Source organism: Haliaeetus leucocephalus, unplaced genomic scaffold (assembly GCF_000737465.1).
Source record: "Haliaeetus leucocephalus isolate CR32 unplaced genomic scaffold, Haliaeetus_leucocephalus-4.0 Scaffold362, whole genome shotgun sequence".
Lineage (NCBI taxonomy): Eukaryota > Metazoa > Chordata > Aves > Accipitriformes > Accipitridae > Haliaeetus > Haliaeetus leucocephalus.
The window spans coordinates 4,618,070-4,641,330 of record NW_010972798.1 but is presented as its reverse complement, the minus strand read 5'-3'; the positions used below and the strand labels follow the sequence as shown (position 1 = coordinate 4,641,330).

The window sequence follows — 23,261 nt, the reverse complement described above, 5'->3', positions numbered from 1 at the left end:
AAGTATATTTATATCTATCTATCTTTAGATCTATCTATCGACACTTGCATTTTTAGACAAAAGTCTGATGTGGAGGTCAAAGAAAAACAGTGAGACCCATATATTTTCTTAAGGATGTGGCATAAACCTTGGACTGTTAGACTTTATGTACCACAGAAAGATACAGTTCAGTGGCCTTAGTGGGATGAGTCACAATTTCTAGATCCTCAAAAGATTTTCTTTTTGTCCACTAGTATAATCTGTAGCTTGCTCAAGATTCAGAGTCCATCAGCTGCCTCATCTTGCACGCTCATTTCAGTCTTTCAGTAGAGCAGATGGACAGTTGCAAGGTTTATTTGATTTTCTTTTTTTTAAATCAGCCTGTCACTTACACCATACCTATTCAACTTCTCTTCTAAAGCTCCAATCTGCTCTAAGAAGAATGGTGGCAAGAGGTGGGAGAGGATGTATTTGTGAGGATTTCCACAGCTGACTACTCCTCAAGACACAGGCACGCACTGTAAACTTTAGCTCTGCAAACCATTCTTGGACGAAGCCATAATTCTGTCACTCATTACAGTACTAGAGACAAAATAGTTACCCAGACACGAGAGATGATATAGACCAATAAGGCCCCTTTGTCTAGATGAGGAAATGAGAACCAGGGGTGCAAAGAACATACTTGGTTTGACAGTGTAGAGGCAGCTCTGTTACACCACCACCTCAAAATCTACCACACAGCAAATGCAAATTTGGAAGCATAACCTGTCTAGCACCAGTTTTCTAGAAGCAGAATAGTTTATACTGAATAGCATTCTGCAGGAGCTATTCTACCCACAGACTATTTAGAGTTGGAGAAGCTGCATGTGTATCAGACTGGGTAATACCTAGTGTAGTGAAATGAAGATACCAACTACAAAGATTAATTGCTCAGAGCTGCAAGTTTGGCAACTTGTTCAAAGCAAATCCTACAGATACAATCAGCAGACCATAGCGTGGCCAGTGTGTGTTAGCTCTTGTATCCATTCCTGGTGTGTAGATCCCTCATACTCACTTGATTGAAACTTAAGTAATTTTCAAGTACAATCTTATCTTACAGAATCCAGTAGTTCAGTTAACCAAAAGTTATTAAAAAATTAAAAATCACTAACATGTACAAACATGCCTGTTTATAGCATTTCATCTATTACCCTTGGGAGAACAGAAGCAATCTCTGGTAACAAACCAATGCAAACCCCATTAAGAACAGTATCGCTTGAGAATGACCTCTAATGCTTACCGAAGATCAAGACCCTGGTTTTGCCAGATGTTTTCCATAATTCTAATTATCTGAAGTGTCAGCATGTCCTGACGCAAGTCTGGAATAGTCAAATACATACAGATTGTAAATTTCATAACACCAGAACACTTTGTTACATCTTATTTTACTTTTCCTTTAGACATACTTTTGGGGGAAATGAGGCTTGCATGGTTTAGTGTAGGTTTTGTTCTCTCAATAGAGAAAAGCAGGTTTTAAATAGTTGAGAATGAATATAAATTTGTGGTGGTGATTTCAAAGCTGTTTAATAATATACACTAAAACCATGACAATGGAATTACAGATTACACATCTATAATATCTTGAAGGCATTTTCAAGTAAAAAGAACAAAGTATTAAATAGCATCATGTTCCACCTCAACCAACTGAGCATCTTAGACCAAACAAAATTTGTACGTGACAGACAAATACTTATTTGTGCATGCTTAATTTTTCTGGAAAAGAAAATTGCTTTGCTCAGATGATTTTTTTAAATTTTTTTTTTTTAATATATGTATTTTAGAAGCTCAGAAAACATACTAAACAGTAGGTTAGGAAAACAAAAAGATATGTAGCTTTTGGATTACTCTTATTTTTCCTTACCGTCTCCATTTTTAAAGATTATCTCATTGTTCTGAAATAACAATTCAGACATAATATCTGGGTTTTCCCAGTTCAGCCACAGCGGCCTTTTTGCAGATGACATTATCCTGCACTCCTCAAGCCTATAAAGAGATAAGATTTCTATGAAACAGGCACAATTTGATTCTTATACCATGTTTCTGTAATACTCCTAAGTTCTCCCTGTTTTCTTCAAACTCTTTGAACTGGTATCAAATTAAAGATGCATGGGTAACCAACAATCAACCACTTATACTTTCAGCTTCAAATTTGAATTAGTAAGTGCAATGTTAACCATTTGCTAAGCCAAACAGAAGAGTTGGCTATATTGTAAATTTTCCTTTGGCAGTGTGTGTTTGTTACAAATGGAAAAAGGACTGCAGTTCCTGTCACCTTAAAGGAGCAGCCAACTGTCATGTTGTTCCCTAATTTGTTAAACCATTATATTGAAACTACTTCACCCTTTATGAATTACTCTGCTACAAATTTTATTCAGTTAACTTTGAAGATACTAACATTTAGTATGTTAACATTAACAACATTGAGGTTAAATGTTAACATTACTAAGCATTTACTTAAAAATCTAGACAAATTTCAAGACTGAAGACAATACCGAAGATTTCCCAGTTGATGCGCAGGATTAAGAGGAGAGATAAAACCTTGTAAAGCATCCATAAAATCTGGCCGTCTCATTTGTTCAACAAGAAACTTCATCTGTACCTGATAAATAATCACATTCAGGTTTTGAGAACACTAATTACATGTAAATGAAGGTAAGTATCAGATTTTAGCTTTGGTTTTAAAGCGTGGTTTTGCACAGTTCTAACATAAGCAACTCCACTTAGCCACGTATCACACAAATTGAAACCCTTAACTTTAGTTCTATTGCCTTAAGAGGTAGACAATGGCAATGCATACAGAAATAATACAGCTTCTAACATAGTATCTACTGAAGTTAGCATTAATACTTTTCTAGTTAATCAAATAAAACACAGTTCTAAGTAATTCCTGTGACTCAACAGCAACAGTTTTGGTACATGGACAGCTTATAATACCTTCTGGGTCTCATCTTTTTTTTCCTGCTTGAGAATATCTGTGAGGTTAATCAGCTTCTCCATAGCCTCCACCTGCCTGCTCAGATGCTTTAGGTACATGCCACACGCTCGACAATAGGACTCCAGAAGTAAACCAAACCTCTGACTTACAGTTTTATTGTGCATTTCAGACCTACACAGAGAGGAAGAACAGTTATAGCTTAAAGACAAGACCACTTAGAAGTGCCAAAAATGAAGCTATATCTGTAACATCTTCCTGGGGGCTGCTTATGGATCCTTCTTCTCAGGGAAATAGCTTGTATTGACCTCCCACAACTCATCTCATTTTGACTGGACTGATCAGACTTCAGTACCCTTTACAACTAATTCAGCACAGAGGTTATAGGCTTTTTCCCCATTCCTTCTTGCTCCATCCTGTCCTTCTCTACCCTTTGCCTTTATTCAGTGTAGTAAACCTCAAGCTTTCAATTCAAGTTCCAGATTTCTTTGCTGAGAGCAAAGCTAACCTGTTTCATTTTCTCCTTGTCTCATTTAGCCAATCCCAGGCTGCGGTCCCTCTAGTTTCCTTGTTCTTATCTACTCTCAGTCTTCGCACAGTCCTAAAATATATCCCCTCAGACAAGTTAACTGAGCAACTTATTCCATTATCCTTGATGATACCCACGGGAAGTAAAGAACTGAGAGCACAACAAAGATTCCTTGCTTCTATTTCTGCATCTGATCACACTATCTTACAACAGCATTTTTAGGTGAGACCTAGCTGCAATCCAGTATGCTGTATGCTCATCTATGCTCAGCCTTCTCAACACCAGGAATTACAAAAGCCCATGTTACACTTAGTAAGGAAGAACACCAAGATATTTGGGCTATCAAGCTCTACGAAGTCTTTGGGTGGTTTTCTTCAAGCCTCAACTATTTGTAAAATTTTCTGGAAAAGACTGGTGGGGGATCTGGCATGAAAAATAAAGTTGTAAACAGCTAACAATATGGGAGGCTTCCTGCAATCTTAAGACTACCCTGCTTTTAGAATAATCACCATTACATAAAAAGTAGTACAAGAGTAAGTATCTATTATTAACTAGCTTTTGAAACTGCAAGGGATAACTTCTGTTACCAGACTATGCATTCAAACTCTTAACCAATATAAAACAAACTTTAAGTGCTAATATTTTGCTAAGAAAGGACATTTAGTACGCCAAGCCTTTAGAACAGCTAACTGTTCACAGCTAATAGGAATTCCACCACCCCTTAATGTGATATTAAGCTTACTTTAAATGCCAAAAGAAGAAGTGTCCTATCCTTTGATTGGTCAGTGCCTTCTTGAGTAAAAATCTCACAAGCTGATTATCTAAATACTGTTCATATTTCAGAACCTAGTTAAGGATAAAAGGAAAAGAAAAATATCAGCTGCAGTTGTTATTTCTATGGACAATATACAGAGTAAAGGCAGTTAAATAAAAACTATATTTTACATTAATTCTTGTAGAATGACTGATCTTGGTATTAACACTTGCACGCGTTAGGATTTGAACTATATCTGCTAACAGCGCATTGGCTGCCTCTATTTCAAGAGCTTACCATCTGATGCTTCCTTTACTTTTACCAAATATTTTAGCCTCAACTTGCTCAAAGTTTTGAGAAGATGCTTCTGCTCATACCTTCCCATATGTTAGGATGGCTGAAATAGCTGCCTGTTCCAGTTGGTAGAACAGTTCTGCATCTCTGCAAAATTTTGGCATTTAATATCAACAAGCAAAACCACAGCACTACAGAAAGTGAACTACATTTCATCTACTCCTACTAAATAATCCACAATGCAAACAGGTACTTTTGATGACCTCTTTTCACATCATCTGAACTTTTGTTGTATTTTAAGCCTCTGTGATCATCGCATATACACAAGACATCAAGTATACCAAAATACGTTATGTACCTGTACTAGCTGGATTAAGTACTGAGACAGTTTGTCGTCTGTCAAGTACTTCTCTAGACACCGAACTGCAAAAGCTCGCACCATTGGATCTGGATAATTACAGTCCAAAAGCTCCATTGCTTGCTCTGGCTTGATTGGAGGCCAATCTTTTACCAAACAGTACATCTGCGGACAAGAAGCCCGAGCACATTACACACTTGCATTGATTAGGAAGAAGATGTAATACGCAGCTTTTAGAAGGTGTTGTCAGACACAAACTGCATCTAAGTAGAAGCTGTTTACTTGCCAGTCCTCTCTCAATAAACAATTTGGATTAGTTGCCAGCTGACTTGGTTATTTTATCAACTATAAAAAGAATGAAAACAAAACCTCACATTTAACTATAACTGACAAATCAGCAACATAAAGATTCAAGTAATGCCATCAGGAGGAAATCTTAAGACTCAGACTGAGCTGAAGAACAAGAACTATGGACCAGACTGATCAGTCAGTTATAGTGGCAACTTAAATCATCCAAGTTTTCATTCGATGTATCATGCACACATAACGTTTTTAACTTCCAGAAGATTTCTTTAAAATAGCATATTTTAAAGCTTCTTCAAACTTAGAACTAATTCAGTGCTTTATGTTACCTGGGCCACTTCATCTCTAGAATTCCATTTAACAGACAGAAGTAATTTGGGCAGAATTTCTGGAGTATTCACACAATAGTGTCTGTGGAAGAGAAAAAAGTTGTATGTACAAAATGTCATTTTTGCTTCAATAACCATCTACTATGTCCCCCTCAGTCTTGCAACTTTTTCTTCCTTTGTCAGCAGAATCCAAACAAAACCATAAGGTAGTGTCAGGATCCATGCATGAAGGTAACACTGCAGTAACGGGGAAAACGTAAGCAGATTCAACAACTTACTTTTCTCCATGGGCTTATGCACCAAGACATACATTGCAGAATGCTTTAGAAAAGGCTTTTCTAAAACACTAACCCCAACAATACAAAATAAAAAAAAGGGAGCAAAACCAAAGACAATAATGAAAAATTTGGAGTGAACGGGGTGAAGTTTGAATGTGACAACATGGGTTTTACTTTGGTTTTTTAGGGGTTTTTTTGGGGGGGGGTGAGGGAGGGGTTGTTTGGTTTTTTGTTTGTTTTTTTTTTTAAATACCTGTGGCTCCAGAGGAAGTCCTTCTCTTGCTCAGTGATTTCAGACAAAGGATCTCGTGTACATATGGCTCGCAGTTGTTCCTTATCACTTTCTCTTAATTCATTATCTCTAGCTATTCTGTTACTCTGCAGAGAGAAAGTGGTCCATTAGCCCTCCACAGATTTCTTTCTGTTGTCATACAGCATACAGGAAGTATTTTAACAGCGTAGCAACACTTAAACTCTGTATCATGCAATACTATCTTGTTGTTTCCTTTTGTTGTAACTGAGGACTTATAGTTTAGACAGAGAGAGATGAAAGACCAGGCCTTTGATTTCTACAACCACTTTTAGTCACTACTGGGACAAGAAGAGGTACATTTCAACTAAATCAGCTGTGTGGAGAAATAGCAACAGTTGACATCTGATGAACACCACAATGCAGCACAAAATGAAACTGGTCATGTCTGTCTCCAGTTTTGAGATTGTTGAGAGCTGCTGAAAGGAGTGAAAGAATCAGAACTGAAAAAGCAGAACATGGGGGATGAAGCTAGGTAAATAAAAGGTAGAACACTGTAGGAAAGCCTGAGTAACAGAAGACTGGAAAGCATCAACCAGAATTAGTATAGGATATTCCCCCAACAGCACAGAAAACAGAAATGGTACACACTGAAATTAATTTTATCTAAGACTTCATTTATTATAACCAGCTTAGACCAATGGCAGAGGTATTGAAACTACTACTACTTGATTTTTCACAGCTCATGTGCCAAGTTCAATTTTTCTCCTATACTTTCCATTTCTTAGTTCATTTAATATGTTTTTCACAAAGCAACATATGAAATGATGCAGTTTTTGAGGTTTCAACTACAGAATCAATTGCACAGCAAAAAAGAGACATCGTAAGCACCTGATGTTATAGCCTTTGGTATAAAATACAACTGTAATTAACAAGTTTGACACTTAAGATGAAGCTATCCCAAAAATTGTACGGGAGTTGAATAATGGTTTTATAGTGAACTCATGTTTTCACACGTGTTTGATACCTACTACTACAAAAGAATAAACACTTTTCCAAGTTCAAATTGTTTAAACTGTAGAACCACAGTATTTGACCTCTTGTTCTGCTCTTTCCCTTAGCAATTTTTACTAAGCACATTAAACAAGATAAGCAAGAACAAACTGAGCTTTGTCTGACAGTTTTGACAACAGAAATTTTCAACTGGTTGAACTAGTACTTCAAAACAGAAATACCTACATGTCTTTTACAGAAAGTCTTTCCAATGTATCTAGCTTAAAAAAAAAAAAAGAGCTGAAGAACAATGTGAAATTTCCAGGAAGGAGATCAAGGCACCCTTTAAAAGGCGGTGTTATTTTTAAGAATATGCACAAATACAGAAACAGTTGTCAGGTTATACCATGATACAATATCTACTTCAGACTGAAAGTTCCCTACCTTACATTTATCTTTAATTACATAAATTATGTGTTCTCATGATGGGTTCACTACTACTATATGGGAAAAGAATATTCTGGCCTTCAAGCTTTCATCTACCAATATTAAGGTATGAATCAACCAACTCACAGGGTTTTTAGTATCTTGCCCTGTTAGTAGTGTGATAGCATGATATCTTAGTGCACCAACATGGTTTTATTACTGTTCTCAAGCACATGGACTGAACTTAAAGGTGGGAGGAAATTATTCAGGACTACTCTGTGGCACAGGAAAATTTTTAGAACACATTCTTAAATATTATGGTAACAGATACAGTGCAAGTAGCAAAGCCAGAGTCATTCTGTAAGGAAGTTAATGGATAATGACTTTATAATCAGCCTGCTCCTGACCTAAGATCAAATAGTTCATATTGAACAAGCAATTAATTGCACATATTCATCTTGATTCTGAAAGAGTCATCCTAAATAGTAAGTGAAAGTCAAAAAAGTATAAAATGTACCTGCATAGTGGGTCAGAAAGATCATAGTTTAGGTCAAGCCCAGTAGGAAAATGCATTTATCCTGTTGCGGTCAACACCAAAAACTTGAAATTCTATGAATTGTGGGACAGTAAGTTAGATTTAATATTTGAAAATTCTTTCATATTTGAGATATTAATGGACCTATAAATGATCTCTTCTAAGTATGTATTAATGGATTTTAAATGCAGTGTAATGCATTTCAAGGTTAAACAAAAAAGTTACGCTCTTTGTATCATAATGAAGACATTTATATAGAATTCATACCTCAGTGACTGCTTTGCTGATTTTGACCATTTCAGTCGAGCATTTTTTACCTCCTTCAGATATGGCCAATGCTACATACTAATCCAGTATCCAATTTCTGAATGAGTAATAACACATTGCCTTTTAACTACCTAAATATAGTTAACATTACAAACAGCTATAAATATGCACAGTACCTGAATATAGAAAGTTTGGCTTCAGACCTGAAGATACCACACATTAAAAGATAAAGGGGACAAACACAATACTAAGAGATAACTAGTGATGTTAAACTTACCAAGCATTTAATGAAATATGATTTAAGAAAGGATAAGTAATAAGAGGATTTCGGCAGACAAGGAGGGTTGAAAGAAAAGCAGCATGAATAATGAGAAAGTGAGACCAAAGCAGTGATACACAGTTTGCTTCCCTGTCAACTTAGTCACTGATGTAAATAGGCTTTCTCCATGTCTAACCACTAGACCTTCTTTTATGGTATTGTAAGGATTACCACAAAAAAGACATAATTTGAGACTTTATTCTACCTCAGAATTTTGGTTTTTTTAATTGTAAAGAGTAAGTTGATCTTTACTTTGTCACTGAAGTGAGAGCTTATTCTTCTCACCATTTTCTACTTTTGCCTACAGATGGAACAAAACAATGAGTTGAGCATATACAAGCCCAGGTAATAGGCTGTGTTATAGCAAAGGAATGTTATTTACCAAGGAGGCAGCTGTCCTTAAACATTTATTAAGAGCCCTGCAGCACTGCTCATCACAACATATACCATAAGCAGATATGCCACTCTAAGATGGACTTCCTGTAGAGTATCAAGAGAAATCAAATGCCTACAACCCTTTGTTCAAGATATGTTGAGATGGGACTGTTATAAATATCACCAGAATTCCCAGACTGGAGGCTTACTAACACCTACACACTTTTTGGTACAGCGAAACTTTCCACCCCGAGACTCTTCTTCACACAGACCACAATGCTCTCATGGGGAAACTCTCAAGTCTTTGAACCAACCTCCAGTAGAAAATGTAAAACATACCAACTAATTTTACAGCCTTGTCTTTAAATACATAGCATTTTTAGCCTTATTGCTTTTCTTTTTTCTCCTTTTAATCATCCAACAAGTGCTTTTAAGAAAGTGCCAAACCTCACCAAAACGCCAATCATCAACACACAGGTTCTCTCCGTAGAAGAGGGGAGATAAAGGACTACACTCGTGTATGCCAACCAATTCCCTTAAAATTCCCTGTACTTATGGTCCTAACTAGCCCATTAAACAGCCAGTAAAGAGTTATAAGCACCTTTGGATTACACAAGAAAGCCCATCTATAAACAGGAAATTGTAACAAAGAAAAATAGCATCACTGAAGGAGAATGACAACTTTTGGAAAGTTAAATTAAGTAGTTTAGACATCTGAATTAGCGATATAAAAATGTCAAAAATGCCCTAACAGTTTGCACGGTAAGACAGTTTCTCTTTAAAGTGTTTTCGTTGGTCAGTGAAGCATTAAAGAAAGGAAAATATATTACTCACTTTGCTAAACACAAAACAGAAAATTGATTTCTTGATTTTACAATAAATCAGGATATAAGAAAAAAGTTTTCTTTATCATTACTATACTGAGTAAAATAAGTAATTAAAGTAGTAAATAATACTTTCATATTTTAGTAGCTAATCTTGGAAGGGAGTTTGCCTTACCAGCCCCGCATAGCTGTAGTTAAACCCCAGTTCACGTGATATAGTCCAATTGGCATGCTCTTCGATCACCGTCATATCTGGAAATTTTACAGGATTGCTAAACCAATCAAATTCCAGCTCTAAACATGGAGTTTCCTATGTAAAGGAAATTTAAATTACTTCTTCTGTTGAATGATACTAATTAGAATACAGCATATTTTGAACATGTACTCTTAAGGAGGAAGCTCGCATGCAGATAGTTACCTTATTTGGATTCGATCCAGTAACACCAATAGGATTCAACAAATCCTCCAGCCCATGAGGTACTGCCCAAAGATTCAAAGCCATTTTCCCAGATACAAGAGTGTCTGTGTAATCAAACATGTTTATATTTCCCCAAGCCAATGGACAGTGCTCCTTAAAGAGATTAAAAGATGATTTTTCAGGGTCATCTATTAATTACTGCAGAGTAAGTCAGGAGAAATAACATTTTCACCCCAGAGCAAGCTGTTACACTCCCAGATTAGCAGAAAGCAGGTTGTGGAAGCCGTACCATATTTTTCTATCAATGACTGTCATGGCAGTCATTTTGCAAAATGATATCAAAACACGTGCAAACACATGCTAACATATTCCTCACATCAAAATAACTCAAGATGATGGAAAGAGGGTTTTGGTTTTTTTTTTTTTTTACAAGACAGAGACTTTTCACCAAGGCCTGTAGTGACAGAACAAGGGGAACAGTTCTAAACTGAAAGACAATAGGTTTAGATTGGACATAACAAAAAAATTTTTTTTTATAAGGGTGGTCAGACACTAGAACAGGTTGCCCAAAGAACTTGTGGATGCCCCACCCATCCCTGGAAGTGTTCAAGGCCAGGCTGGATGGGGCTTTGGAACAACCTGATCTAGTGGAAGGTGTCCTTGCCCATGGCAGGGGGGTTGGAACTAGATGATCTTTAAGGTCCTTTCCAACCCAAACCATTCTATGATTCTCTAAGATTCGTAAACCTGGTTGTAGACACAAAAACTATATAGTACCTATGACACACACTCAAACCCAGAATGTAATGGTGGCTAGAATTAGATGCAATACATAAATTCTTAAAAATTACTGTTTGAGGTCTTGCATCAAATAGTAATGCAACACAAGTTGTCTTTACTTTAAAAATCAACTCTAAATTCAAGTATAAATATTGCCCTTTTTTAATAAATAGGTAAGCAACATATGGGTTTAGAAACTTGAGTTTAAAGGCATTTGCACCCCAAAACACTAACAATGACCTTTGTGTCTGGCAATACAGTACAGACAGTGTTGAACTGATAAGCTTTTTCCCCGTGTTAATTTCTGACCACAAAAAAAGGTTGTAGTCAGAATAAGATACAAGAAAAGAAAAAACTCCTATTTTAATCAGATTCAAATCAAACATTGCAATAAGACTCATTGTCAGGAAAACATTTACCAAGTATCTTCCCAAACTTGACTTAAGTAACTTTTGTTTGTCAGTGTATTAAAGTGTATTAAGTATTTTACCTCTTTAGCACCCTTCCGGCCTTTAACAGAACAGATAGAAAGGCAGAGCCGAGCAGCACGTGGAAGATCAGGAATGTACATGTCATACAATAGCCATTCATTCCATCTGTAAGATTAAAAAGCAGAATAAAACCAGGTTAAAGGAGAGCATGGAAAGAACTTCATCCAATCAACAGTTATACTAAAACCCATTTGTTATATTCCTGCCTAAACTGTATACGTGTATAAAGAGTACACTTTCTTACTGAAGAAGGGTCCTCCTACGTGCATTTGACACCATATACTCCTTTGGGAATGGAAACTTCCCCAAATAGCCTTCTAACACCAACACTGTTTAAAAAGTCATGCTAGATTCAATTCCTACAAACGTAGTAATAGGTTCATTCACCTTCACTCTTGCAACCCTACTGGCTGCAACTGTCAGCATAGGTACAACCTGAAGATAATGGATTTGCATATGTGCTACATTAATGTAAGGTTTACCTTGTGAAATTATTTTCCACTTCGGGGAAAAAAGCAAGTGGGAAAACATGTGGCATAGCTTTCAGAACTCAGCTAAATTTGAACTGCTGGGAAATAAAAAAATAACTGCAAGATGGGAATATAACACAGAAGTCTAACACAGCAATCCAAAAGAATATTATTTGAGTTAGGAATATTGCATTTATCATAGTAAAAAGAGCACAGATTTGTTCTACTGGAATAAATATTTTGTTTTCATGAACTTCTCTAAGTAGACTTTATCTCTCAGTTGGTAGAACTGTGCTTTTGAAGAGGAACTTTTGAATACAGTTTTTCCTAAGTGGATTGCCATGCTGTATTTCCTCAGTTGGAAGAGGCAGCAGCTTCCAAGGTCAGCATTAATTTTTTCAATGTGTCTGTAGCTACTAAAAGCAAAGTTTTACAAAGAAGTAACTGTCAAAGCTCTTCTCTAAGAAATTGGCAGATAAACCTCAATTCACTTTTCTTACATGTTCATTTTGTATAATACAGATATGTGTAATTATATCCATGTTTTCAAGCCATACCTGTCACCACCTCTCCAAGAAGATTTTCTCTCTAAAACAGTTAAAACTATCAATTCAAGTATAGCTATATTTGGGGAAGCTCAGAGGAAGAAGCTATTTTTCAACAACTGTGTATATTACTAGGCCCTCTAATTATAAAACCTGATTATATTCCTAGAAAATGTACAGACAAAAAAGTTTCAAAGTGTATTAAGAAAGACGTGAAGTCAGACAAAAAATGCAAGTCAAAAGTTACTTCTGAACACATACTTTGCATCTAATCCTAGCAGACACTGAAATTTCATACCTCCTCATTAGTCAAAGTTACGAGAACATCTTTTAGATATTTGTTCTCAAGATGTTTATATAAGCTCATATAAAACTTCTTTTTGCACTTTTAAGTAGATGCATTTTTCCAGATATTGATGGTAGGTCAATTCTCCTGAAAATAAATCAGCCCAGATCTGGCAGTCACTTCCATGTTCGCAAATGATACCCACCTCTCCATACTCAGTGGTTCTGATTTAGAACATACCATGCAACCTCAGTGAAACAAATTTGCAGGTTACCTGACATCGCATTGCCTCATGCTGAAAGTGAAATCTGAACCTGCAACTGGAACACCTGCTATTGATCCACAGTCAAAAACAGAGCTCAGTCACCCAGAGCTATGCTCATTTCACAGTATTAATGAGTAATAATGTTGGAGTTTGAGGCAACTGTAAGTGCACATGTGAACCAGATCTGTTCAGTAAATAAACTATACGAGACACAAAAATACTTGTGTTTGAATTAAATTACTTCTATTTATAAATATAGGGATATGTAAAAATATTTTTACAAAACTTAAGGCAAGGAATTCCCACCAAGGAGCTCTACCTGAATAATGGCTAAGTCAAGCCATTACTCCTTCAGTGCTATCATTTATGATGCCCTGGAAGTCAGGTCCTCTATAGTCATTCAAGTATTTAGCTTACCTGGGATTAGAACAAGGTACCCTTTGAGTATTCACATTGTCACACAAAGGTTCCCCTCCATGGTAGATACCTGTTCTAACATAGATCTGAAAACAATGTCATGTTAGTACTGTCTTTGAAACGTTACTGTACACAAATTTTTTCACTGCTATCAACATATACTATGATTACAACATATTATCCTTTTATTTTCATCAAGTAAAAAACAAAAACAAAACTGAAAACCGAACAGCCCCACCACTCCCCAACCCAAATTCATTCATGCTCTGTAAGGTCTGAAGCATACTGTATAAGCATACCCTTCTAGAAAAAAGTGTTTTGGTCTTTTTTCCTCATTAATTGCAAACTAGTTTTTAAAAAAATACAGTAATAAACTTGAAATGAACACTAAAAAACCCTGGAATTTATTCTCAATTCTTCATGTGTCAAGGCATAGTGGAAAAAAAAGACAGAACAAATTCTAGGAAAGTTAGAGAGCCAGGCTTGTAGTATGTCTTCGATGGAATTGAATCCTACCCACCTTTTCTCATTAATCTCCCCATACCTCCTTTTTCAAAAACAAAGATAGCGGCACACTACCCAGCATCCCCTCATCAAGAGTATTGCCAATTACTGTAATACATTCTTACACGTAATAATTATTTAGAATATAGATAGCAACATAGGTTTTGTTTTTCTATCCATTACATACTTGGCTGAAGTGAACTATGGAAACTGAGTCCTGCTTCTACCAGGCAGATTGTTTAGCTAAATACCACAACTCACACTTTTTAAGTAGTATACAAAAGTTTTCAGATGCTAAAACATGGCTGTATTTTTTAGAATCAACTACTTTAACAGAAAAGAAAACTCAGGAGGGAAACCATGAGCTGCCGAAAACCACATGTGATGCCATACAGCATTTCCCTTACCTTATCTATGTCTCTAATGTTCACATTTACATAGGTTGCACAGAGGATTCTTATTCTGAGAGCGCTATTTATAGTCCAGAGGGATTTGGCTGTAGCTTCTCCATTCATGTAGGGTGTAGCTGTAGAGATACGCCTGGAATAAGATGGCATTGTAAAGGTGTCCAGTGGCAGCTGGGTATATAGGCTTTCCTTAGCCATCAGCATCAGATTGGGCATGCGACCAAGCATTATACAGCTTCTTATATACTGCAAGAAAACAAAACCAAAATCCAGTATGTTTGAAAGTTTACACTCTTGGTAATCTATACATAAAATATTCAGGAAAATATAAAAGTAAAAGCATATTTAAAGAGCTTATTATTGTGTCTGTATGTACGCCCTTCACAATGTTTATAGTTATAGCATCCAACAGTTTAAGTACATTGCTAGGTAGGATCGCACAGCAGCGCTTCATACAGATTTTGAGATACGAATAGCATCTAACAACTGTGGAAGGTTGAACTGGAGACAGAAAACAGAGCTGACAAAATGACAAGTCAGGCTTCTTGTAGTGCTCCTTAGCTCCAGCACAGTGCAGCACAAACAAAGCAGACTGCTTCCAGATTAGAGCTGTTCCTGGAAGCAGCCGAGCTGCTTTTGCATAGCATGCTGTGGTGCAGACCTAGCACAGGTCACACTGATACTCCTCGTCACAGGCAGAGAGCACAAGACAAGTGGCAGACACATTAATTTTTGGTTCAGTTGTGCTTATTAGCTTACGCTCAGCACCGACCCCGACAGACTCTAGCTGTAATGGTGTCCGTTCAGGACTGAGTGCTGAGAGCAAGTAGTCTGGCAACAGTACCACAAAACACAATGCGTTAAGACAGGTCCAGCCCTGGAGTGTAATTAGCAAGCTCTTTTGTGGCACAGTAAAGGCATAGCAGATACTTCTGAAGAAACCATGCTAGATCAAATAGGTCCAGTGTTTGATCTCAAGATGACTGTGCAAAATTATTCACATATGCCTGCACTTGTTCCCCAGCTCCCACAGAACAGAGCTGCTTTTCCCATTATTCAGGATCCCCCCAGCCCCCTTCTCTCCTCCATTGCCCTGGAAGGCAGATCGTCAACCATTTTAGATGAAGGAATGGAAGCTGTTTATTACAACAATACATTCCTCAAAGAGGAAGCAGCAGCAGTCTGTCAGGAAGTCTACAGGGTAACATTGTTGTCTGCTCCAGAGAGGGCTGCTCAGATGCTCTTCTGTCAGCGGTTCTGTCTTACACTCACAGCACTAACAAAACCCAGGCAGTGAAGGACAGACAGCCACAGGGAAGACTTAACAACAATTTGTTTAGTGCTGGAAGTTTATCACTCCTTTAACAAGATCAAAAAATTTAAAGACGTAAGTAACAGGAAAACAAACAGTTTGTTTACTTTTTTCCCACCCCTAAAGGGGGAAGGGACAAGATTCATAGTAGCAACGGTTGCCTCAATTTAACATCTGATTGAATTTCCTTTTGTATTACATCAACGCCATTCAAGCATAACTCATCTCTTGCGATCAGAAATCTAAGCTATTTCTGAAAGTACCTACCACTGTTTTATCACTAATGTTAGAGGTAAACTACTTTATTCAAAGAATAAAAATTACACTAGTGACATAAATTCTAGTTTAAATTACCTTTACACACCCCCCCTTGACGCATATACAGCAACAAATATGCACATTACACTCATGCATTAGCCAATTAGTTTAAAGATACACGCAATTTTACTTCCTATGTTTTGGAATAATTTAGTGAAAAAGCAAGCCATTGATAAAATTGATCACACCTCTCCCCCACAAAGTTGGATTATTTTAGTGTATTTCAAAGTAAGTCCTGTTATGTTACTCACCTTATACTGGCTCAGTGGATATTTTTCCAGCAAGTATTCATCACAGCCACACACTTTTAAAATATATTTGCCCTGGTACTCCAAGACGCAAAGTTTCAGTTGTTCAGATGACAGCAACATACTTCGCGTTTTCTTCCTAATTGCTTCAGCAATAACTTGCTCAGGCACACAGTCATGATTGATTTTTAAGGTGTATTTCTGCTTGTCATTGTTTGGTGAGACTATTACCCATATCACCACTATAATTTGCCCTAGAATAAATGTAAAATAATGTTAGGCCTATCATTTTCAATACAGTTTCAAAACTAACAAACCAAAAAAAAACACCACCGCAAAACAAACAACTGTCACCCCCTCTCACCACAAAGGATTGCTTGCAGTACTACTGAAAGAAGACGTAGACAAGATTCATAGCCTAAACTGACAGAGGGTTTACAACTTCTACAAGGAACTACATGTGCTCAGTTTATTTTTTACTCTAGTGTAAATTCGAACTTCTACCCCTTGAGGTTAAGAATATTTTTATTAACCAAATACTACTGACTACTTAGCCTTCAAGAAAACGGCAGTAACCGTTCCACATTTGAGGACTGCAAGATAACTCGGTGATTCAGTATCATTTAATTCCACATTACTGAATGTCAGAGGAAAGAAAAATACAAGGCCAACAAGCCATTTCTGCCCATTAAAAAAAGTCACCTCTATTTACCAAGTTATATTTCAAGATTCAGTTATTAAAATAGCAAAAAAATGTAATTTTAAGTTTTGTTGTCTTCCTTTTGAATCTACACTGTATCAAGAAAATGATTCTTAATAACTTAAGGTGTAAGATACTGCTAGAGTGTACTAAATACAGCACGTAAAACAGTCATTTACCTAAGTCACCAGCTGTACTCTGATTTCAATCACTGAAAAACATTGTTTCTATCGTAAATATTTATCTTACCTTTATCTAGTTTATTGTATATATGTTTGGGTAGCTCAGGTGAAGACTCTACATTTGGAGGACAGACATATAGCGCTCTACTATGTGGTGCATTGGCATCTCGAAGATCCACTGCTTCTTTACAAACGTTAAGAATATTTCTTCTGAAGTCTTGTACTTCCGGATCCTTAACCATGTCAAATTCACAGACAGGCATGCCGATAGCAAAACCTACAGTATTGAAGAAGCATGAGGAAATAATTGTAACTGGTAATTAAAGCTAAAGATTCCTTCTATCAGTGACAGAAAAAGCATGCTTTAAGCAAAACACACCTAAAATATTTGTGTCAACCACTGGCTTCTACTTGTATAATTGTTTTATTTCATTCAAGAACAATTCAGTTCTAAAGTTAAGTGCACTCTTCAGTCACAAAAAAGAAGACAGGTGTACATTCACTGATGATCCTGGAAGCCTTAAATCGCCACTCTCACAGCTAACACTCCTCCTGAAGGAAAAGGACCAGTAATAAACTGCAGCACAAGGTTTCTGAAGTGGACCAGAGGACCCGTGATGTCCAATTTTTTCTAAAACCCTAGCAGGACTATTGTAGCTATTAGGACCATAATCAACTTTGCTTACAACTGAATGACAGCTATTCAATTTTTTGATGAACTACTATTTAAAAATGTGACAAGCACTCCAAGAGATATTGAACTTAGCTCTTTGGCATAGTGTCATGTAATAAGAGTCCATTTCTCTCAGGTCCTCTGTCTCAGATTAATTCCATTTACTTTAATGAGATCACTTGCATATATAATCATTTATGCATGAATGTTCAAATGGAACCTTTCAATCGTCCTGTTGCATGGTTAGCTAACCACTGTTCTCCCTAAGTCTTGAGCAGGTTAAGCTTTACAAAACAGTTTACCTATGATGCATTCATAACAATTAAATAATGTAACAATTAGGAGCACCCCAGAACAAGTATTTCCAGTTGACAAGTCTCTACCACTGCAATGTACATCTGCTAGCAACTAAAAGGGAGTAGGTATGCTTGTAGTGCCTGAATTTAGATACTTAACCTAGATGCTGAAACATACACTAGCCTCCCTGTGCTTTCTCAGTGGATAATGGAAAATTATAAGCTACTGCAGAGATGATTCAAAACATTACAATTTGTCTCCCCTCTGCCCCTCCAGCCTCAGGTGTTTTTGTTTCCCTTCCCTCCCCATACTCTTTTTGTAGGAAAGGAGAGGGGGGGGAACACCTCATTTCTGAAATTTTACTTTCTAAGCAAGATAGAGCAGTATTAAAACGTGTTCTATCGCAAATGTGGTTTAAGATTTGTAATTAAATCCAGAATTTTCAATTCTGTAAACTTCAAAACAAATTAAGATTGACTTCCCAAACAACAGAACGGGCTTTGCTCTGCAATAATACGAAATCCTGCTAATAAGAGACAAGTAAAAAGTATCTTCTAACCCACATACAACTACAAATACGTACAAAGCAAAGACTTTACATGTGAATGGAACAGAACAGCAAAAAAGTTTAATTCACAGTTTACAAATGTCAACTTTAGTATGATCAGCATCTTTGCACATTTCATGCAACAACTGACAGTTACAAAATGTAAACTTAGATACACATAACAAACAACCCATTTCGATTCTTTGTTTTGTATTTTGAAGAGAAGAAGCCCGTTAAACAGATTAGCTGTGGTTAAATAAAGATAATCTCACCTATTTCTCTATTAAGAATCTTTTCTTCTCTGTTACCTACTGGTTCAATGACTTTTAGAAAAGGCTGAAATAGTCGCAGGTCACAAAGTCTCCGTGTTTCATCAAAAAATTCTTCTCTTTCTGCTTCTTGCGTAACACTTACAAAAATGTAAGAAGATTCATCTTGAAGGAGCTGATAGAGAGGGTATTTTCTTGCTTCTTTGAAGAGTTCATGTTTAATAGTTAGTAAGGTGGCCTCACGGAGGCATTCTAGAGTCACTATCATTCCATTTGGGAGAAGACACTCCACAAGGATCCTCGGTGGCATCAAGTGGATGCCCCATAGTTCACCAGATGATGGTCGTGGAGGCATTTTTAAGTCTTTAGATAACTCTGTACTGTAAGTTTTTCAAGCAGTGATTCGTATGAGTAAACCTAAGTAAAAATCAGAAATTTAAATGTTAAATTTAAAATATGACCATCACAAGGAATTTCAGACAAAATTGTTCAAACATCACTTATAACTGTAGAAGAATATTCATGGGCATATTTTACATACATTTGTTCAAACTGATGTCTAATGAACTTGTATTTGATGTAAATATCTACTCAAATGAAACAGTTAATAGCAGGATCACATTAGTTTGGAAAAAAATGCCAATATGCATATAGTCTTTAAAAAAATAGAGGCTTTTTTAACCCCAAGTTTATAATTTACAATTAGAACACTTAAATAGCATGGGGGATGAAAATACCTAATATTTGAATTATTATTACAGCAATTTTAAAACAAATCTCAAACTCAGTTCTTCACATTTTTAATTTGGAAAGAGAAATATTTATCATTTGGATGAGATACAAACCATCAGCTCTGCCCAGCTTCGCCAAACTAATGCTTCAATTTTTTTTACATTTTTTCTCATCCCAAACCTCTTAAGTATTCAAACAGCACTAACAACAGTTATAAGTATTTACTAAAACCCTCTAAACTTGATTTTAAGAATCCATGTACACATAAAACTTGGCCTTAGCTTTTTGAGATCAGTATAATCTACTTACACCAGCAACAAACCCTTTTCTCCATGTATGAGAAAGAAGAACTGAGCTCCATTAACACTTTTTGGTTGGGCTTGTTTTATTTAGAATCAATTCCCTGTTCTAGTTTCGTTTGGCAGCCACACAAATGTCTTTGCCAAGCCAAAGGAAAGGAGGGGAACACTTGTCTGACCTTCTAGCAGCACTGCCTTATGCCACCTTAGAGTAGGTACAAGAAAAATTGTATCTGGACAGAGCAGAGATGTCTTATAGCCCAGTGGCCAAGAACAGATGCCAAAAAAAGAGCAGAAGAGAGAACATTCCATGTTACAAAATATTTGCTTTTCTTTGTTCTGAAGCCTGCTACTTTCACCTGATATCCTAGATTTCTTGTAATGAAATGAAGTTCTTCACCTTTGCATTCATTGCTCTTAATTCTAGAGATCCATCAAGTCCTCCCCACTACTACTTTTCCATAATAGTCCCAGATTATTTAGTCCTTCTCTGCCCAAAAGTCATTCTATATTTTTGTTAATCCTTGTCACCTTCTCTGTATCTCTTCCACCTTTACCATACCTTTTTTGCCAAGTAGAGGGGGAACGACTATATTTGCACACTACATTCAAGATCCAAACTGAGCACACATTTACACAGTGACTTTATATTTTCTACTGCTTTCCTAGTAAGTTGCTTTTCTGACCATCACTGAGCAGCAAGGCATTTTCACTGAACAACATACCATAGACCTAAGCTCTCATTGCAGAATAGTAAGTTACCACAAAGGCCATCATACATTATGCAAATCTCAGAGTGCATTACTTATACTTAGCCTGTAGTTTCATTAACTTCAGCATGTACATTATGAGAGAGTGTAATAACATCAACAGACATCTAATGTGCAGTCCATCATCCACATGCCTCCTCCATCAACCAAGTGTCCTGAAAGCACAGGGCTAGGATAACTACAAGGCTACTATTCTAAAGCCATTCTTTGTCACCTTTTAAGTCAAACACCCTCTTAAGACTGCCCCTCTATCTTAGTTTCTTAACAGAAAGGAGGGAAAAGCCCAAACCAACAGCTTCACATCTCTTCTGTTTCACCAGCTTTCTGAAAGCTCTCACTGTGGAAAAGCAATGAATGCTATGCTTGCCCTTTGCTCAGCAATTTTTTTTAACAGATATATAAAAATACATTTTATGTGTACATATAAAGTTATAAATATATTTAAAAATTCTATATATGTCAAAAAATAAAACCATGATTCTCATTTCTGCACTTCTATGCCTTGGTACTTATTTTCTGAAAAGTCTTCTTCCAAGTACATCCAGTACCTGCTTTTGCCACACTTCAGTTCTTAAAAAGAAGTATTAGAATGAAAATGGTGTTTTCCCAAATCCACAGCTTCCTAAGCAACTCTAAGTAGCAATAGGGTTGTCTTTTTTTAATCCCTCCTTTGTAGTTGTAGTTTGGGCTTTTAAAAATATCAACAAAAGTACTGAAGTGCCACTGCAGGTTTAGAAAAATGCTTTTCCACTAACACCTCATGCATATTTAGAAGGGCTTTGCAACTGACTTTTTTAAAAAGAGCTTAAAGAAGCTATTTTATTTTCCTCATCATTGTAAGAGTCGCAGTGAGCAGATGCTGAAACGGAAAGTTCTAAGCACACTCACAGTGTATTTAAAAGAGCCAAACTTGGAAAGCTTACCAATTACAGAACATTACAAATGAACCCAAATAACACCATTTAGAGTAACTTGGAGAATTCTGGATTACTGATAACTATCCTCAGTTTACAGATAAAAAGAAATACACAGAATGTTAAATAGCATCTTTTTGACTGAACAAAGCATGTATGGAGAGGGAGTCTTGTTCGAGTGAATCACATGCTTATTTGCATTTCTTAATTACAAGCATAGGCAGAAACACATTACTGTTAAGACATATACCAGCATTAAAAAAACCAAAACAAGAACATGCAGTCATAAGAACTTTTCTGTCCACGCATACAAACAATGATAATATAGATGGACCACAATCAAATTAAATATTCACAACACAGACTGAGTTTATACCAGCAGTCTTTTAAGTTCTGTTCCACAATCCTGTTGAGGCTCCTCTGAACAGATAGTTTTAAGAGCCCATCTTCTCCCTGCCCAAGGCATGTGTTCTCATTCTTCATCATGCTGGCACCAGTGCTCCTTGAGCCAGCTTGTTACAGGGTCAGATGGATTAAAGTGGCAGAAAACGACTCACTTTTCCTTTCTTGGGCTAGCTTCTGCTGGTTTAGCTGCCTTATTGAGATCATCATGGAGTCAGAGGAACACCAGCATCCACACAGGGGACTGAGCATGACTGCAGCAGTGCTGAGCTAGTTCAGCTTCAAGAATGGTGGTTCCTTCCACTACAACTTTTTCCTCCCTCCCCACCAATAATTGCAAATAAAGAAACAGAGGCATGGCTGGGACACACACATATTAAATCCTTTTAGACAAGTATCTTTTCAAAATAAATATCAGCCTTGGCTTTTTAAATAATTTCAAATGTTAAACAACAACTCAACACCATTTCTTTAAAGATTTGCAAACGGTCCAAACAGGACACCCCAAAACCTACACTCTTTTTAGAGCAACTGCACCAAAACAGCAGCATTTGTTTTAAACTGGGGTACAAACATGTGCTGGAACAGTGCATATAGTCATACTGTGTGCACATTCATTTTACTTGCACATGTAAGCACGCCTCCAGGGTTTGGATTTGGAAAGTAAAAATGTAAACAGAAACAGTTTTGAAGTATAGTTGGCAGCTTGTATTTCTGTGTACACTTCCAAATCTGGAAGGCTGCCTGCAATAAATAGAACCAATTATGTTCTTTGACAGTAAAAGGACTATAATTTTAAGAGAAATCTAGGGCGATGTTATTTAAATCCAAATAAGGGTACACGCAAATACTTGAAATGAACACTGCATCACACCTGCAATCCCTGACCTTCCAAAAACACCTTAAAACTTTTTTCCCCCTGCCAAAAACTTTGGGATACCACAGATGGTCAGAAAGGCCAAACTCAAAACCACCCACTGATCAAATCACATTCTTTTCAACTCATTATGGCCTTCCTGATCCATTCAGGATGTTCTCCATCACCAACCTTGCTAAGCACCCAACCTAGAAATGATCAAATTTTGAAACTCCGTTCAAAAATAATAACTATACGTGGAGGAAGAAAGAGGGAAGTTAAACAACATACCTCCCAAAATACAAATCCTACTTGCTTCCAGATACTCTTATCATATTAATGCTAATTTATATAATCTATTTTCTTACAGGATAG

General features: G+C 36.6%; 1 protein-coding gene across 7 annotated transcripts in view; it reads right to left on the bottom strand.

Annotated features, from left to right (window-relative positions):
- Positions 1-23,261, bottom strand: part of PIK3CA (phosphatidylinositol-4,5-bisphosphate 3-kinase, catalytic subunit alpha) — a 44,014-nt gene that overhangs the window by 6,586 nt on the left and 14,167 nt on the right. For 5 of the 7 annotated variants that reach the window (XR_774692.1, XR_774693.1, XM_010572920.1 and 2 more), the window contains 16 exons: positions 18,917-19,330; positions 17,195-17,404; positions 16,249-16,499; positions 14,368-14,613; positions 13,457-13,542; positions 11,473-11,578; positions 10,203-10,355; positions 9,960-10,094; positions 6,049-6,173; positions 5,518-5,599; positions 4,886-5,050; positions 4,222-4,325; positions 2,953-3,124; positions 2,511-2,617; positions 1,880-2,001; positions 1,259-1,337 (listed from right to left, as the gene is read on the bottom strand). Coding sequence is in view for 5 of the 7 variants with exons in the window: in XM_010572920.1 (XP_010571222.1) it covers positions 1,259-1,337; positions 1,880-2,001; positions 2,511-2,617; positions 2,953-3,124; positions 4,222-4,325; positions 4,886-5,050; positions 5,518-5,599; positions 6,049-6,173; positions 9,960-10,094; positions 10,203-10,355; positions 11,473-11,578; positions 13,457-13,542; positions 14,368-14,613; positions 16,249-16,499; positions 17,195-17,404; positions 18,917-19,268 (2,495 nt within the window). In the remaining 2 variants the exon portion in view is untranslated. Of the gene's footprint in view, positions 1-1,258; positions 1,338-1,879; positions 2,002-2,510; positions 2,618-2,952; positions 3,125-4,221; positions 4,326-4,885; positions 5,051-5,517; positions 5,600-6,048; positions 6,174-9,959; positions 10,095-10,202; positions 10,356-11,472; positions 11,579-13,456; positions 13,543-14,367; positions 14,614-16,248; positions 16,500-17,194; positions 17,405-18,916; positions 19,331-19,954; positions 19,975-23,261 lie in introns of those variants that run through there. The other 2 variants (XM_010572921.1, XM_010572922.1) reach the window with 2 other exon arrangements.